Genomic DNA, 18,740 nt, shown 5'->3' with positions numbered 1-18,740 from the left:
AAGTATTATATAACAATCGTCTCTGAATGCTTTTGCACTTCCTGACTCGCCCTCTTTCTTTTCTCATTTTCTGGTTAATTCAGAATGAAAAGGAAATCAACCAGCTCTCCATCCCCTCGGCCAAAGAAAAGGAAGAAGAAGAAGTCTGGCCGTCGAAAGAGTCGGTGAGTGGAAGAAGCCTCTCCTTAAGAAGCTTCCAAACCTGCTGAATGGTTAATCGTAGTGCATTTAGGCTCTGGTTTAGTGAAATTGCATTTTAAATGTTTTTTTGTAAATACTGCAAACAGAGCATTGTGCCATTACCTTCAGTTCTCCTTTGACAAGTTTGGAGAAGAAGTGAACGGCAGTCTGAAGCTCAGAAGTCATGAGTGTCTGCCTCCTCTTCTCTTCATCAACAGGTTTGGCAGCTCCTCGCCCACACGCAGAGAGAAGAAGAAGGGTGGGAAGAAGCACAAGAGAGACAGGTGAGTGTGTTCTGGCTGTCATTAGTCATATTTCACCACAAACAATAAAGTCTGGGATTTAAAGGAGCTTCCTTAGGATGTAAATTCTAGAGTTTGTGTAGATTTAGAGATAGCTGTTTCTTAAGAGACATTCTCCTTAAATTTATGCCTCTTATTTCATCTTGGGAAGTCTAAAGTTTATTTTTTTTCTATTTTTTTTTGTTTTTTTGTTTCTTAAGGTTTTCTTTTCAATATTACTCATATTATTTAGTACCGTATTTTACAATGTATTTCCTGTTTTTTTATTCCTACAGGCAGTGTCCATTTCCTCAGGGTATTAAATATGTATTTCTGACACCAAATTTGTTATAGTTTGACTCAAATATGGTAACAAATAGATGGAAGAATCATCATAGAAATGACTTTAAATCAGATTTATTCAACAAAAACAAACAGATGCAGAGGAAGAGGAGTGACTCACAGCAAAAAGGAGGTTTTTACAACATTTCCTGAAGAATCGGAGCAGTCGCATGTCATATACAATCAACAACAATTACCTTGGAAAAAAAATCCCAGAGGAAAGGCTTGAATCTGGAACACATTTTATCAGTGAAATTCAGTTTCACCTAATCTGAAACCTATTTCTACAGAAAATATATTCTATTCCTTCTTCTTTTATTCATCTTATATTAATTTGCATCAACTTGAAGCTGTAATTGTTTTATTATTCCTGAAGAAAAAGAGAGAAAGAGATAAATAAAGGCAGAGAAGTTAAAGTAAAACATGACAGGAAACAAAACCGAAGGCTGAAGAAAGTCAAAAAGGTGAAAAAAAAACATACAGGAAGCAAAGTTTTTGAAAATAATTATAGGGACACTATTAAGGCTGCCGCTCACAATGTTTCTGCTAATCGATTAATGCAAGAGTACCGTAATCTAGGCACAGAGCGCCACCGAAAATGAACACAGGAAGTCGTCCCTGCAAGGACTGCCTTACTACAGGGACCAGGACAGGGACATGTGTTCATTTGATGATGTCATAATGAATAAGCTTACCTTAGGTCTATGTTTCTAATCCACCAGTGTTAGGATTAGTTAAACCACTGGTAAGGGATAAACTGGAGGTTTTGAGTTAGGTTTAGGTGTTAGGTCCTCAGACTTTAGATTTCTTCCAAACCTTCTGGGGAAAACCTTTTTGCATTTGACAAAATTATTTGGAAAAAAATATAGACAGTCAAAGTATTTAAAGATCTTTACAAAGAACAGTCAGGGGTCTTTATGGAAACATGAAATTAGACTATAAAATAAAACCTGAGATTGTTTTAAAATGAAAGAATTTTATGAAAATTATTTCAAAGTTTTTCAGTTTAAGTCCAGTATAATGTTCTGGTATGTATTGTAAAAATAGCTGTCTCTATACTCTATCCATCTGAGTATATTAAGGGAATAATTATTGAGTAGCAAAAAGTGCTTTTTAGGAGATATTTTATCGTATTTAAACCAATTAAAGCTAAAAAGATATTCCATTTAAGGACTTGTGAGTAAAGGCCATTTACTGACAAAGAAGGTGATTTATAATAAATGCTAAAATATTCATAAATGTTTAGTACAGTTTAGGCTTAATACGAATGGGTTATACTCTTATGATATGGCCTTTATGTATAACTGCACACTACAGTTAACAATACATCTTTTACTGAAATAGCTGACAAGTATTTAAATAATCACAATTAGTCTGATTGTTTCTACCTAAGAAAATAAAAAGCAGTAGGTGAAAAAAAATTAAGGTGAGAAGCAGAATTTTGCTGCCATTTTAATCTTGTAATGCTTTGATTGGTCGAAGCTGAATGTCAATTATTCTTATTCAATGTGATAAAAGAGGATGTAAACGTTTAGAATGTACATCCTTAGCAAACTAGTGCCCCATAGTGAACAGAGGTTTAAACCTTTGCTTTAAAAGGTATAGCCTTCCTGTTACCTCCTGAAAGTGTCTCTCTCCTGCAGCCGTATGCTACGTTCACTCTGCGAGCAGCAGAGGCAGCAGAAGCAGCTAGTTTACATGCAAAGTCAATGGTTGATGTGCATATTGGCGCAGCAAAAGGTCCCGCAGTGCGTTTTAAGAAGCAGGAGCAGCGAGTCTGAGCAGCTGATGCTGCGCCTCATGAGCTTATGAGCATCTGACGCGCGCAATGCGTTTCAGAAACAGCAGCTGATGGAGATTAAAAAAATCAACTTTTGTTGCTGGAGGTGCCACATCAACCAATCAGAGAAGCTGATCTGGGAGCTGACAGGGAGAGAGAGACAGTGCTGCTCATGCAGATCACTATGCTCACTCCTCTGAAACAGTTTATTAACACCTAGCGTTTAACGTTTATTAAAGTATCTGAAATTATGTTCGTATTTATTATTCTGGTGCCCGCAGTTTAGATAACGTACGTGAAAGGCGGTCTTAATGCTGAGGACAGAAGAACACAGAGTGTAACTTTCTTTAAACACTTCGCACCTGACTGGGAGTGAAATGTGATGAAATGGACTGCAACACCTGTCGACATGTGCTGTGAGAAAGCATCCTCTGACTTCACACACCAACAGGACGCCCTTCATAGATAAACCCGATATAATCAGCCATCAGACCCACTTTTTGACCGCCCAGCTAGAGCAGCGAAGATGCTTCAGCCGCACATCAGCTCTAAATTTGTACGAGCATAAAAAAAAAAGCAGCAAGCACGTTTTTGCTGCTTGAGGTGTGGACGTAGAATAAGTGAACTAGAAACAGCCTCCAACATGTAGGTGAAAATTCTCTTTCCTCTTAAGCATCGTCTACGTTCATGTTCTCCCTGTGACTTACCAAACACAGAGGAGGGTTGTTGTAGTTGGAAGGTTTAATATTTAAATTACCTCCTGGTCTGTTATTATTCACTGCAAATCATGCTGAAAATCGTCTGATCCTGGTTGTCTGCTGATTCTCCGGTCTCTGGAAGAAAATAAATCCTAAATAGAAAGATTAATTTCTGGGAAACATGACAACTTTAGGGACAGAAAATGAGAAGATTACCATGAAATAAGAAGAAAGGGGAACAGAAAAGCTATAAAAGCGTCTTGCAGGAAAAACAATCCCTCAAAGAAAGGAAACGAATGTAGAAAAACAGGATGAAAGCAATGTGGCTGGGATGAAGAAGGGTATAGGATGTGTTAATAAAGACATTAGGAGACAGAGACTGAGGGAAAGGGGAAACCGATGAAGAGCAAGAGCTCATCAAGAACAACTTGTGAAACGCCTTGGGACATCATAACAGCAATAAGCAATTGTAGAGAGGCCTCTTCCACCCGGCTTCATTCCCTACCTAACTGGAGGGGGGGGTGTAAATGTGCTGCTCTAATAACCCAGCCTCTACCGGGCTGCACAACACAAGAAAAATGAGCCTTCCTATAAATTGCTGAGCTGCTCTGCTGTGCTCTCCCACCTCTCATCCATCCAGACACATCCCAGTCCCCCCTGTTGTCCTCAGTCCCACTCCTCCCTTTCGTCCTCACTCCAAGGATGCTCTGCATTGCAGGTGATGTTGATGTATGAATAATGTATTGGGCAAGTGGAGCCAGAGAAACATGCCCGGTTGCCCCCCTGCAGACTTCCTGCTCTGAGGTTTCTCTTTCAGATATAAGATGAGGACAGGGGGCTCAGCATCCTGTCCCAGTAGAATCCTGCTGCCTTCTCACCTGCTATCTCTAAAGCTAGCAGCTGCAGCCCTTCCCTGACCGCAATGTTTCAGCAGATTGTTTGCGAGAGACAAAAAAGAAAGTGCTAATTTGTCGCAGTACCCAGCTGATTTCTCCCAATGAGGAAACCGGGGCAGCCGAGTTTCATATCAGCCACAAACGTTACCGTGACAGCTTTATTACCACCCTTTCAGCAAGCCAACACTCTCCCTCCCACTGCATGCTGGAGGTGAGCAGGGGGACACATAGGGAAAAAAAGGGCTAGACTAATCACCATGGCAACTACGATGATGGCAATGCTGATATGAGGAGGACGACTCGGTCTTAATGCTGAGGACAGAAGAACACGAAGTGTAATTTTCTTTAAACACTTCGCACCTGACTGGGAGTGAAATGTGATGAAATGGACTGCAACACCTGTCGACATGTGCTGTGAGAAAGCATCCTCTGACTTCACACACTAACAGGACGTCCTTCATAGATAAACCTGATATAGTCAGCCATCTGAATGTGAACCTGGATATTTATTTGCTTCCATACATGCTTAGGAACCTTGGAATGTGTATATATATATATATATATATATATATATATATATATATATATATATATATATATATATACATATACATACATATATATGTATATATATATATATATGTCCATAACTTTTTATAGGTTTTCTTATATGAAGATTTCACTAGCTGCCTTCCCTTTATACATTAAAGTGCAAAAAACTTTTTTCGCATCACACCGGTCCTGTGATCAAGTGGGGTCTGTCTGCAGCAAGAGGAGACAGAGGCGTGTCATGTAGTCTTGCACAGCGCAGACAGATATACTTGATGTGATCTTCATCTGGATCTTACTGCCTCGGATAAAGAGGAAGAAGACGACCAGACCGTGGCTAAAATATGGATATATCTCATTTGTTTACATGTGTTTACATCTGCAGCTGCCATGTTTTTTTTTTATCGTATTTAGTTATTGCATTAACAAAGATGCAATTATGTGCAATTTTAATTGCATTTATTATTTAATTGAAATACCACAACTGCAAAACTTTGCATTCTTATTTTATTAGCATAATATCATCACAGTTTTGCACACATTTTTTATGGAAACGCAGCTACTGTCAACAGTTTGGGTAAAGAAAATGACAAAAATAGCCCTAAAGTACTCAGATGTGCATACCTCCCACATAGAAATGAAAATGCTGCATCATTGAAAGAGACAGACTTTCAGGCTCCTGCAGGCTGACCTGACAAGAGAAACTCTTGTTCAAACCAGACACGTTTACGGACAACAAGCAAAAAATAGACTATGTACTGTATGTTTTCAACTTCTCCATTTTATTATCATCATGTTATCATCATGTTGTTAAAATGAAGCTCTAGCGGAAGTTCAATTGAAGAAACTCTGGCTTACCTCATCCATCAGAAGCTGATCCGTCTCTGACGCGAGCCAATCAGCTTCAAACTACTCCTCCACGAAGCCCAGTCAGCATCCTGCTTTCACGTCATAAGCACCTTCAAATCCCCGTCTCAGCCCGCTATCCAGCAAACGCATGTCAGACTTTATTCAGACGACAATTCACCCACCTCCATCCCCTCCTCCGCCATCGTAGTTGAGTCGTCTTCCATGACATGACTTCTACCCCAACCTCATCAGAGTGTATTAATCCCAGTCGTCACCATCCCTCGTCTCATTGCAACTGGTCCGGCAGAAGAACACCATGTTGAGCCCGGTTCTGCCAGAGGTTTCTTCCCAAAGGGGAGTTTTTCCTCTCCACTGTCGCTTTATGCTTGCTCATCATGGACAGTTCATGGTACCTGCATCACCAAGCAAGACATCTATATCCTGAGTCTCTGAGTGAAGCCCCGGTGTCAGCTCCCGTAGTCTCTGGTCCCACAATACAGCTCAAGCAGATCACCTCGTTAACCAGCTCGAACTAAACCACCACCAGTTTCAGGCCGGGGGGAACATCCCTATTCTCATTCATCTACTCATGCATGTTAAAGCATAATTCAGCATGAATGTTCCTGCCGAGGCCTGAGCGCCAAAGACTATACTTTCTTATCAATAAGTTCTTCTAATTATCTTTTCTCTCTGTGCGAGTTTTTCAGATTGAATTACATTTGTTAGACAATGTACTCTGATTCATATTAAAATCTAAAAGTGGCATGAAGAAGTCCTTGTTACAAACTTAATTTTCCCTTATATATGCAATTCTTTCACTGCATGTCTGGGAACAGAAATTGGTTTCTTTGCAAAATAGCTCATGCTAGTCAGGTTAGATGATTAGTTTCTTTTTCCTAAAGTCTCTCTATTGTTTACCCTAACTCATCTAAACCCTTCTAGTGTAGACTTTAAGTTTATGGTTGTGATCCTACTGGTAGAGGAACTTATTCCCTTAACCAACCTGGAAGCTTCAGGTGTCCGATTGACATGGTGCCACAATTTTAAAATGTAAGATGATTTTGTTTCCACAGGTCGACATCTGACTCCAGAAAAAAGAGAAGATACAGGTACGCATCACATCATATCTATCTTGTATCTATCTATCCATCTTATTCAGATGAAATCCCAGTTAATTACTCTTTGTTCCAGTCAGTGATCTATTGTTTTTTAATCTATGCAGCCTCCTTACCATCTGTCTGACTTTGGTTTTCAGGTCAGGCAGCCAGAAGAACAAACACAAAGATAAGAACAAACAGAAGAAGAGGTGAGCCACATAGGGAACACCTTTTTTCTTTCTTGCTCCCTTACAAGAAAATACAATGACCAATATAGAGAGCAAATGAGCAGAATATGACAAAAAGAAGAAACATACAAGATGTATAAACGCTAGATCTTAGGCTGTCAGCAGTATACTGATCAGAAGACCAGCTAAACATGATTAAGAGTAAGAAGCACAACAGAAGGGTCTGGATGAAGTTACAGTGAAGTTAATGATGTCTTTGCTATAAAACATTATCCCAGAATGCTGTTCAGTCCATCATCTTATAATGAAGAGCAGGCACTTAACCCCAGGTTGCTTACTGACCTGCATATCGGTGTATGAATGTCTACAGTTAGCAGGTGTGATTAGACAAAGATGGCTCTGGTGAAAGCACTTTGAATGGTCAGCATGCCTAGAAAAGCTGTAGAGGGCTTCAGCTCTGGTAGGAGGATAAATAAACATGTATAGACACTCCTCAGATACCATCTTCATACCGGGGTTTGTCACTTGCTGTAAGGTAGAGAAAAAATATAAAATAGGTGCCAAACTGAGATTCGCTGTCTTTATGTAAAACGTACGGGACAAACACAGCTTCCGTCTGCTGAAGCGTTTATAGGTGAAAAAAATGGAAGTTTCTATCCAGCTGATCTGATTTATCTCAAAATGTTTGGCAAAGAGCTCTCGGCAAAAAAATCAATGAGCTCGCTCAAAGCGTGGTAGAGACGTAACTAAAAAGACTTCATGCTGTAATTTTGGAGACAGGTCTCATAAATTTATACTGGTTCTTCACACCTACGTATAATTAAAGGCTCAGCCTCAGAGCATGAGCAAATATAAAGGGCAGATTCAAACACTTTGATTCCAACCATTGATTAAAAAAACTGGGAAGGTTTGACTCTACAGGCGGCAAGTTTTCATGACTGAGAATGCTTTGTTTTGTGTGTCCATGATGTGTGCATGTTTACATCTTGCCCTGCATGTGTGTGTGTGTGTGTGTGAATCTGCTGTCATTCATTAGGTCCCCTGGTGAGACCCCCAGCAGGAGCTCGCAGCATCAGGGCAGCTGCTGCAGCTCTCGAAGCGCCTCCCTGTCCTCCACTCGGAGCACCTCCAAATCTCCCACCAGGTAGACACTTTTACACACTCGTGCAAGCTCAGTTTGTTCACACGCTGAGACTGATCAGTTGATTGGGTGGTTGCTCTGGTGACCATCCATCTCTCTTTCCTATTTACTCCAAGTCCTCAAGGGAAAGATTAGGATACAAATGGGGCTCCTCAGCATGTCTTCCTTTAAGTGTCCTTTAAATGGTTGCGATTTCTCACTCCTGCTTCATGGAAAACTATCTGTCTTCAGCCTCATTCCAGTTTATCCCATGTTTCATTGAATACTTCCTTTCTTTATAATGAACCATGTTCCAATTAAACCTCCACTCTGAGTTATTTTCCCTTTCTCAGGCTCTGACAGTTGCTTGCTTTATTACTGCATATTATTGTCCACGATGGATCTTTTATTTCTGACCAAGGTGGATTATTAGGGGTAAAACATCCAAGTAAGCTAATAGCTGATTATTTGAATAATAAAAACAAAACCAGAGCAAATCATTACATTCCCACCTGCCATCTCATACAGCAGATTAGGGCTGCAACTAACGATTATTACTATTTTTCCCATAAATTGATCAATAATTGGATAACCAAAGGTTCCTTAAAGAGATTTTTTACAAAATCATACCAGGTGAAACTAATACTTTTCAACTTGAGGAGTTCTGGATAGAGCATATTGAAAGAAGAAGTAGTTTTATTTATCTTAAATGCTAAATATTATATATATATATATATATATATATATATATATATATATATATATATATATATATATATATATATATATATATATATATATATATATATATATATATATATATATATATATATATATATATATATATATATATATATATATATATATATAGAGAGAGAGAGAGAGAGAGAGAGAGAGAGAGAGATAAATAAACATGCCCAATTTATGTGTTAAAGTAGCTATAATAGGAAGCATCCTGCTTCCTTTTTCTACCCCTTTCCTTACTGCCAACACTATTCAGACAGTGCTTATGGTGACTGCTGGCATCCTTACTGATCTGATGACTGCTAAGCTTGTAGATATGTCTTTCTTTATTTATATTTGTCTTGAGACAGACATTCATCTTCAGTAGTCCTCAGCATTTTTTATTTTGTGTTTTCTGCTCTTGCAGATGGAACTCGAAGCACAAGGCAGAAGGCCACAAGGCGTCGGACACGTCACCGTCTCAGACACCCAACAATCCTGTCAAGTGGCACAACGGGGAGCACACCCGACGGAGCCGCAACGGCAAGGCGGCCAGATTCTCACACGCCGAGGCTGAGAAAGGGAATGATGTATGTAATCTCTTCTACTTTAAACCCACCCCCACCCCCCAACCACCACACCTTCAGTGGTCTCTACCACAGTCTCTGCAAAGCCTTTAACTTGCTCTCCTTTGTTGGTTTACATCAACTTCCGTCAGCTAGTCACAAGGGTTGTTATGATTTAGTTGTGACCTTTTTCTCCGATTATTCTGGGATGTAAAGTCTGAGGATCGTTAACAGCAACACTTCTGACAAATAGAGGACCCCAGGTCCTTGCTGCTCCTGCTGCTTTGTTTCTGGCTCTGTTTCTTTCACTCCCATCATGTTGTTGTTTTTTCTTCTTTTTTCGTCTCTTAGTATTTATTTTGTATGTTTCTAGTTTATATGTGGTTTTGCCAGTGACACAGTAAGGGAGCAAAGAAATTAAATAATCCTGTGCTTTTCAACAGCACACAACAGCTTAGATAAAAGAGAAAAGAAAGCTCAATTAGTGCTAAAACAAGAGTGAAAAATAGAGATGCACCGATTGATCAGCTGGCTGATTGATCTGCCCCTATTTTTTACCTCATCAACCGATCTTATGGACCTCCTGTCCATGCTCTAAACATTTTATATTTGAGAGCACAAGTTTTTATTGTTTCACAGGTATTTTCTAATGATTTCCAACTAAAGTATATTTGACAATGGAATGTGTGTTATGACATTTTAGCAACTGACAGTGTCAGTTATGAAAATAAAAATCAGTGTTGTTCAAAGTCAGAAGCAGCTGTATTGTCAGAAACTGTAATCGGTGCATCTCTAATGAAAAAAAAGTCTTAATCAAACATCTTCAATCTTACAAATATTGGGTGTAAAACATGTGAATTAACATTTTGAAAAATGTTCTGTGTCATATTTAAATAGATAAAAGTGCAAAGTTGTTTAAAAAAAAAAAAACAGAATGAAAGTTTAAATACTTTAAACTTTTTTTGTAATCAAGCATAATAAAGTTTCCCAGCTACTGTAATTCCACAGTAAGTCTAAAATCTGAACAGTAAAAAATTACTTAAATAAATATTATTTTCTTTTACAACCAGCAATTCATAACATTAAACAGAAAAAGGAATTAAGGGGTGATGTGAGGGCCTATTTCTAGTTTTTCTTTCAGTTTCTTCTTTTTTTTTCTGCTCTAAACATTATTAGAAAGGAAAAAATAAAGAACTCCCACTAAGATCTTCTGATCTGGAAAATATAATTTACTTTACGGGTAGAAATGTAGATTCTCTCAGAATTTAATACATTTCAAACACTAAAATAGCATGTTTAGAGGGAGAAAGTGTACAGCATTATCTGTAACCTAATTAGGCACAAACAGTCAAAGTAAATAATTTATAAGTAAACTATTTTGCATATTATTAGTCTAATGACTATTAATATGCAAAATGATATTATTCAGCTAGAAATCAGTGAGTTAAGGTTAATTTGCAGCTTAAGATGATATTAACAGTCAAAACTATGCCTGAACTATTTTGCCAAAAATGTAATTATTGCGATTTTACTACAATTTTCATTTTCACTAAGCACAAGCAGGTCGATGTTTCACTGCATGGTTTCAGTTTTTTTCACGACCATGAAAGCCTGCTTGTCCCGAGTCCAGTGTTGCAGATCTTTACTGTAACATCTGCATGAAAAAGTTCTTACTTCTACTATAATGCATAGATCTACGCAAAAGCATATTCACTTTATGAATTCAATTATTCATTTATTTAATTATTATTCATCATTATTTATTTATTCATTATTTATTTAATTATTTGTTTAAATTATTCAATTTATGAATTTAAAAATGAATCATCTTACTGCCACCTAAAGGGCTGGAGGGAGGAATTTAGTGTCTTACTCTTAAATGTATTGTGACTAAAACTTCAGTGCAACTTGAAAAATGCATTTATCTAAATTGTGATTATATTGCTAATGCTATTAATTGCCCAGTCCTAGTTAATACAGTTATTTTATAATGGAACAAAATATTGGAGAGCTGCATCACAATTGATATCTACTCTAATTGCTAGGCTTAGGTTCAGTTCTAAATGCTGCTTTACAGCTTGAAGCTTCTGATGATTTATTCTTAGGTATATTTGAAAAATGTAGTGGAACATTTTAAAGAATTACAAGTTGTTGTTTTCATGAAAAACTTCCAACATGGCTGAGTGGATGTTAGCAGAAAGGAAGGAAGCCATTTTAGTCAAGAGAAACCATCCGTCTTCAATGAACTATGCTCTTATTTCAAGCTCAGCCCACTGGAAGCAATGAGCAGTATTCAGAGCGCTAGCGATCGGTTGTTTGGCTTTTAGCATGATAAAAAACAGTTTGGATTGTCACCATTAACTGGTTGATCCAAATGTGCTTATAAAGCAGAGTTGATCTGAAGGAGTTTCATGGAAAGAGAAAAAAAAAAACATTTTAAGGGGAACCCATCCAGACGGGTTACTCAGATCTTTGGGGAAACCACCAGTAGTTGTTCAACTATTTCAATCAAACACATGTTCAGACCTATGATTATTACCGTTATAAAAGTATTATTTAAATATGACACAGTAAATGCAGAGATGGATAAAAAAAACGTGAAAACGCTTAACATTTATGTTTGTTTTATTATGCAATTTTCTATTTTTTATTCAACCAAAAACTAGCTTTAGATGTGCACACAGAAACTGAAAACTTAGATTCATGTGTTTACATTGAGTGAGATCTAAACCCCTGTTTTTTTTGTTGTTGTTGTTGTTTTTTTTCTGAAAACATCCCTCCTGTATAAATCGGATCATTAGGGCTGCAGTAGGCTCCCAGATGACAATCATATGAGTTGAAAAGTCCTCAGCTGGAGGGAATCTAGCCGCAAATGATTGTGAAGCACACTTCCTTTGATGACTATGTCTCTAAACATGGCTGCAAACATTGTAAACACTCCTGAGAGCTCAAATCTTCCTTTTTTAACTCCAGCTTGCATGTGTCTATACGGTCTCATCTGATCCCTGTTTTTTCCCTTTTCCCCTCTCTGCTTATTTCATTCATTGCTGTTTTTTTTTCTCCCTTATCGGTTAACATATTTGCCCTTGAATAAATGCCCAAATCTTTCTGTCTTGTCTGTGTAAAAAGCACTCATATGCTTTGGAACTGGATCAAGTAGGTTAACTGGGTATGTGTCATAGTTTCTTCATGTCAATACAGCTGTCTTTCTTCTCAAGCACATGCTCTGCTCAGAGATAGATCCTCTTCTCTTCCAGGCGTCCAACAACTCCTGCCAAAATCCACCAGGCATTAAACACACGCTCCTCTTTACTGCCATGTTTAACCTCTCCAGTGCACGTTTCCAAAGGTGGCAGGACCCGCTCCCTTACTTATTGTGTTTCTCTAACTCGTCTTTAAGCAGACTGTGGATCTGTAAAGACATGGGGATGGGTGCATTAGAGGAGTGTGTAGTTTTCTAGTCTTTTTATGGCAGCTTTCTTTTTTTTTTTTTTAAATAAGCTGATGCTGCCTCATGTTAAAAGTGCTACAGTGTCTGACTGGAACAGGGCCCGGGAGGATGGCCTTGTGTGACAGATTCAACATCTAAATGATGTTTGATTTTTTTTTTATATTTATATATATATACAGCTCAAGATGTGTGATTCTCTATCATAACAGTTTGTGTTGCTGCAATAGGTCCCTTTGGAGCAATCTCACCGCCATGTAGGAGGCAGAAAACTCCCAGATCAACCTGGAGTAGCAGCTAATGCTCCTGAATTTCCCCACGGAGAGACAAAAAAAAAAAAGATGTTTTGATTCTATTCCAATAAAAAGAATAAAAAAATATTGCTTTTAACAAATCAATCACTACTGCTTCTCAAAGCTTCCCTTAAGAATATCTATATTGTTGTTTCAGTAGGTACTGTAATTTAAAAAGTATTGATATGACATTAAAATCACTGGCTTCAAAATTGAGATTTTTGTATGATAAGCTAACAAAAGGAAATGCTTAACTGTCAAGAGACGGGGAAGAAAATCTTAAAAATAAGAATATGAAAGGTGTGATGGAACTATTTTACTCCACTACCTCTAAATATTAAATTCAATGTAGTCAATCACCTTCTAAAGTCACACAATTAACAAGCAGAGTCGATGTGTTTAATTTAAACTATATTAAAATCTAGAGTTCTGTTTTTGGCCTCAGAGGTTTGTCTGGGAACATTAGACAAAATAAAGATCAGCAGACAGGCCAGGGAGAAATATGTGGCTTAGAATAAGGCTAGGTGCTGCAGCAGTCTCACAAAAAAATGCAAACCTAGCAAATCATGGCTGTTCGCTTAGATACAGCCAGAGCTACTGGGTGTGTTTGGTTAGTGTATCAGAGGGAACCAGATCACCCAGCCCTGAATCCAGCTGTGGTTAAACTTTAATCCTGTTCACAGATGGTCTACATCCAGCTTAAGGTTGAGTAATTAATGAAACAAAAACAACTAGAAAAAAGTCTAAATCAGAGGTCCCCTAGGGGGTCCACGGAGGTGCTACATGGGGCGAAAGTTTTGGTTGATTAGACTTTTTTTTTATTTTCCCCCCTGCAATTTTTCCACTAATTAAATGTCTTTAAATACACAGTAACATGAATTCAACACACTGCAGTAAACAAATAAATGGAGGCAGAAGATGTCTTTCAGTCATCAATGCACACATTCAGCGACACACAGGAGCTCTTTCAAGCTGGGCACCGTTTCATTCACAACACCTGTCCCATCAACCAGGAATCAGAAATACTTTAATAATCCCAGGGAAGAAATTACTTTCATTACATTACTCCATCTGTAATAGAGTGAGTATAGGACCAGTTTGATATAACATAATTTTATACAATATATATAATTAGGTTTGGGGGTCTTTGGCCTGGAAAATGTTGAACACCCCTGCTCTAAATAATAAAACCAATATTTCGCTGATGTACAGTAATAAAACAAATATTTAAGAACTTTAAATGTATTTTTTCCAGATGGTTCTGGAGGACATACACCCCATAATATTAAACCAGGTCCAGGACAGACACACCAGTATGATGTTTCAGGAAGCACACGAGCAGCTTTAAGCTCAGTAAAGGTTATCCTCTTATGGAACTTGGGTGTTTTACGTCTTCTAGAATCTAGAGGGAAACAGTGAGTTAATTTCCAATTCCAAAGATCATGCTGATCATTTAAAATCCACTTACTTAAAAGCCCACTTTTTATAAAAGAGAAGGCTTTAAGGTCGAGATAAAGAACCTTTGATAAGAACTGTTTGCTTCTCCAGGCTTCCCTACAGCAGTCTGCCTCCTACATGGAGGGTGAAAAGTCCAAATAGGAGTCAGTTCTGTTCTCATTGCTCACTAGAGGGTATATTAAAGCAAATGAACAAAGACTATTGAAGGTAATCTAACACAGTTATTAACAAAAGAGTTGATTTTAAAAAAGGACCCTTTAAAAAAGGCCATTTAAAGTGGAAGCGCCGCCCCTTCAACCGTAGAGCAGGTCTGGAAAAGCTGCACACAGCTATTCACTGCTGTAGTTCTGCTTATATTATAGATTAAATAAGGTTGTATAAGAGAGCAGGGCCCGCATGTCAAAGTCCTGAGTGGAGAAGTGCTGGTGTGGTGCTGCTTAGGCCCCCAGGGCCTCAATGTGACTGGGGTCCCTTTGAAATGTGCTGACTCTCTTTAGTTTGTCCATCTTAGCAGTAAATTCCTCCTCCAACACTCTCTGCCATCCTCCTCTTCCTCTGCTACCTGTTCATCAGCGTCCTGTGTGACTCACGTCTCACTCTTGTTTTTCTTCCCACATATCTTTCACATCAGCTCTGCATGCCCTCCTCCCTCCCTCCACTAATATAACTATTAACTCTGTCCCTCTATCTTCCCTCCCCTGTTCTGATACAAATATGGCTGCATTTGTACAAGCGAAAAAGACAGCAAATCATGTAGTCTCTAGTTTCATTCTTTGTTTCTGATTTTTAGTTTGCTTTTGAACTCCATCTGGGTTTTCTTTTCCTCTATTTTCTTTTGACTTTTGGTTTGTTTTCCTCGTCCTCAGTCTCTGGACTAAATATGTAGCTGTGATACTAAAAGAGGTCATTGTCTTTTTCCCATTTCGCTGCGGAGAACATTCCTTTCTCCTTTTTTGTTCTTTTTTTTCTTTCTTTCCTTTTTTTTGTTGATATTGCATACGTGTCACTGATTGAAATGGAAGGTAGGTAACACTTTGCCTACGCACGTGATCTTTATGCAGATGAGAATGTGACAAGCACCCTAGCCTGAGTGACGTCAATGTTTCTCTCTCTTTCTCTCCTCTTTCTGTTGTTGACCAATGATCTTTAACCAAATCAATTTGACTCCATCAGTTTTGATTTGACTCGTGACAGATTGGATTACACAGAGCTCTGGTTTTTCTCTTTCCTCCTTAAATTCATGCAGAAGTCCACTATCCCGCTCTTATCTTCCAGGTCCATTTCTTTACTTTCTTTCTTTCTGTTTTTCTTTTTTTTTGGTAGAATGCATTCCCCGTTTGTCCAGCATCTCTCTGTTTGTTGGTGAATTAAGTACATCCGTCTTTTGAGTTCTTCCATATTGATTTTTGTTTTTTAGTTCCAACTATTTCTGACAGCCGTCACATTCACCAGTGGTTGTATGTTTTCTGATTACACCGCTTAGTTGTCTTCTCTCCTGTGGAAAACGGCTTCTCTCTCTCTGCAACAATCAGTCGGTGCTTTTTTTTTGTTCTCTCTTTAGTTTAAAAAGCTGTTCAAGCACTTGATAATGCATGCTGAAGAACCGCTAAATTTGCTTTATATCAAACACATTTTGGAGATTTCTTCCCTTTTATATCTTTTTGTGACCTGCTTATTAGCAGAGTGCATTAAGAGTTGAAGCTCCTAAAGCCGCTTTGTGAATCTCTGATCTAGGTTTTATTTTTGATGACTGCTTTAGATAAGAGACACTGTTTAAAGGATGATGTCAGCATCAATATATTGTTTTATCTTGACATGAACAAACCCTTTGAAAAGACCAAAGCTTATATGTGTTTGTGTGTTAATGGGTCTCTATGGTGCTTTAATGCATTCAGCTCTAAATGAGCTTCAGATTTGTTTGTTTTTATTTGGTTTTGGAAGATTAGACCCAAAAAGCAGAAAAAAAAGTTAAGATTTTATCTTGGCATGTGGGAATATTTAGCTGAAATTAAATTTGGTTTCCAGTGGAATAATTCTAACCTGGTTATGAGGTAAATATTTTACCTCTACGTTACTTGGATGCAGAGGTGTCAAAAGTATTAATGTTCATCACTCAAGTAGAAGTAAAAATCCTACTGTTTAAAAACACTTTCGTAGAGGTTAGAGTACCAGAATAAGCTTTTTATTCAAGTAAAAGTGCAAAAGTACCTTTTTTAAAACTACTTGAAGTATAGAAATAAAAGTAATGGACAGATACTATACAGCACTGGCGTTTTAAAGGAACATGTTTTGTACAATCCTGGATGATAAATTCCTTATACTTAATTTTCTTACTTTTAAAACTAATGCTAACAGTGTCAAATTTAACTTTGCATCACCTTAAAAAATTAATTTGGTGTGTGCAGCACAGATTTCAACCCCAAATAAATTGTCTTAATGAAACTAATTATAACAAAAATGAGCTTAAATAAAACAACACGTCTGTTTTTAAAATGGAAGGAGTAGAAAGAAGAGCTAATTTAAAAAGAATTTAAGGTTTAGTAGTAAAAATGTTCTAAAAAATAATTACTCCATTAAAGTATAGATACAAACATCCTGCTTGGATGGCAGCAGGAATATAAACTGGACTGAAATGCAGGAAGTCGCCATCATCATCTACCAAACCAGGCTACACATCCTGTCTGCTACTAGGAAAGGATCAATTCAATTCAGTTTATTCATATAGCTCCAATTCACAACACATGTAATCTCAAGGCACTTTACAGTTCAACCAGATCATGCAGTCAAATTGATTTAAAGTTTTCTATCTATGGAAAACCAGTTGATTGCATCGACTCATTGACTCGAATACAATCTCTCACACTAAGCATGCTTGTAGTGACAGTGAAGAGGAAAAACTCCCTTTTAACAGGAAGAAACCTCCAGCAGAACCAGGATCAGAGTGGTCAGCTAGAGGATTAACTTAGCTGGTTACTTAAACCAGAACATTTTTTCTCCTTTTATTTCTCTCTTTAGTTTGAAATCTAGCAAGCAAACACAATTTTCTGAATTTGTGTTTAATCTTTGTTATATGCCGAGTTTAAACATAATTTACACCAAATGTTGCCATATTTTAGGGTCCTTAATTAGAAAATCACTAACAGCCTTAACACCAGTAATGGTGGATAGCTGTAATTTATGCTAAACGCTTTACAACCACCAGAAAAACCATAGAGACGCTACTGGGGACAGCTTTTTAATTAAAGCTGCCATCGTTCATTATGTAAAGACTTTCTAGTCAAGATGTTTATGAGGACTTTCTTATGACATTGAAATATGAGCAGAAAGTCTCTGGTGGTTTAGTCTAAACAATTATCTTAGATTGCTGTAAAATGATGGATTTATTCTTGGTTTCGGTCTTTTCTGTGGATTTGTTCACTTTATTAAACAAGCAACTCCATGTTTTGTCACATTGCAGCCACAAACTTTAATCAAGTGTTAAGATTTTATATCAAAGTTTGAGATATTTTATTTATTAAAAAAGTAAAATTGTGAAGTAGTAGGGAAAATATACATGATTTTGAAAAGTGAACAGGGTATTGAACCTTTATTTTCAGCCCTTTTCATTCTGATCCCCCTAAATATAATCCATTTCAAACGAAATCCTTTAGAGGTTAAACGTTTCAATGTTATTCCAGGCATCTGTGAAAGCCTCACAGATTTAGATGGTAAACAATCAGAAACATGGAGGCCAAAGAACACATCAGAGAGGTAGCAAACAACTACACAACAGCAGCCTATAAATAGATGGGAACTCTGGAGGAGCTGCAGGGATCTAGATCTCAGGTGGAAGAAGTTAAAAACTCCTTAAATCTGACAATAATTGCATAGTGGCAATTTTTAAAAGAAATATATGCAATTTGACCAAAGCCAAATGTAGAAAACAGAAAACATGGGGAAGAAGTTGGTCTGAGCAGCTTTAACCAACTTTGAACCGCTGTAATAAACCTGTGTGTTTGTAAAAACAACAGAGAACATCCCCCAGAACAGGCATCCCAACCATTCGTAGAGGGAAGCATGGCGAAGGCAGCATAATGCTGAGTAGATGTTTTGGTTTTATTCAACCTGAATAGAGAAGCTGGTCTGCCGATGGTTTGATGGATGTAGCTGAATACAGGGTCATCATAGAGGAAAGCCTATGAGGCGGTTAAAGTTTGACCTCCTAGTGGGACTAAGATCCTAAATATGCAGCAACAACCATGAAGGAATAATTTACCTCTGGGGTGTCCAAAC

General features: G+C 37.7%; 1 protein-coding gene across 1 annotated transcript in view; it reads left to right on the top strand.

The window, feature by feature from the left end:
• The window catches only part of srrm3 (serine/arginine repetitive matrix 3), a 117,254-nt gene that overhangs the window by 88,531 nt on the left and 9,983 nt on the right, over positions 1–18,740 (top strand). Inside the window, exons 5-10 of the mRNA XM_038288330.1 lie at positions 84–164; positions 399–464; positions 6,649–6,684; positions 6,831–6,881; positions 7,897–8,004; positions 9,131–9,293. Coding sequence (XP_038144258.1) covers positions 84–164; positions 399–464; positions 6,649–6,684; positions 6,831–6,881; positions 7,897–8,004; positions 9,131–9,293 — 505 coding nt within the window. The remainder of the gene's footprint in view (positions 1–83; positions 165–398; positions 465–6,648; positions 6,685–6,830; positions 6,882–7,896; positions 8,005–9,130; positions 9,294–18,740) is intronic.

The sequence above is a fragment of the Cyprinodon tularosa genome, unplaced genomic scaffold (assembly GCF_016077235.1).
Source record: "Cyprinodon tularosa strain WSP-4 unplaced genomic scaffold, ASM1607723v1 ctg251, whole genome shotgun sequence".
Classification (NCBI taxonomy): Eukaryota; Metazoa; Chordata; class Actinopteri; order Cyprinodontiformes; family Cyprinodontidae; genus Cyprinodon; species Cyprinodon tularosa.
This window is presented reverse-complemented; position numbering and strand designations above follow the sequence as displayed.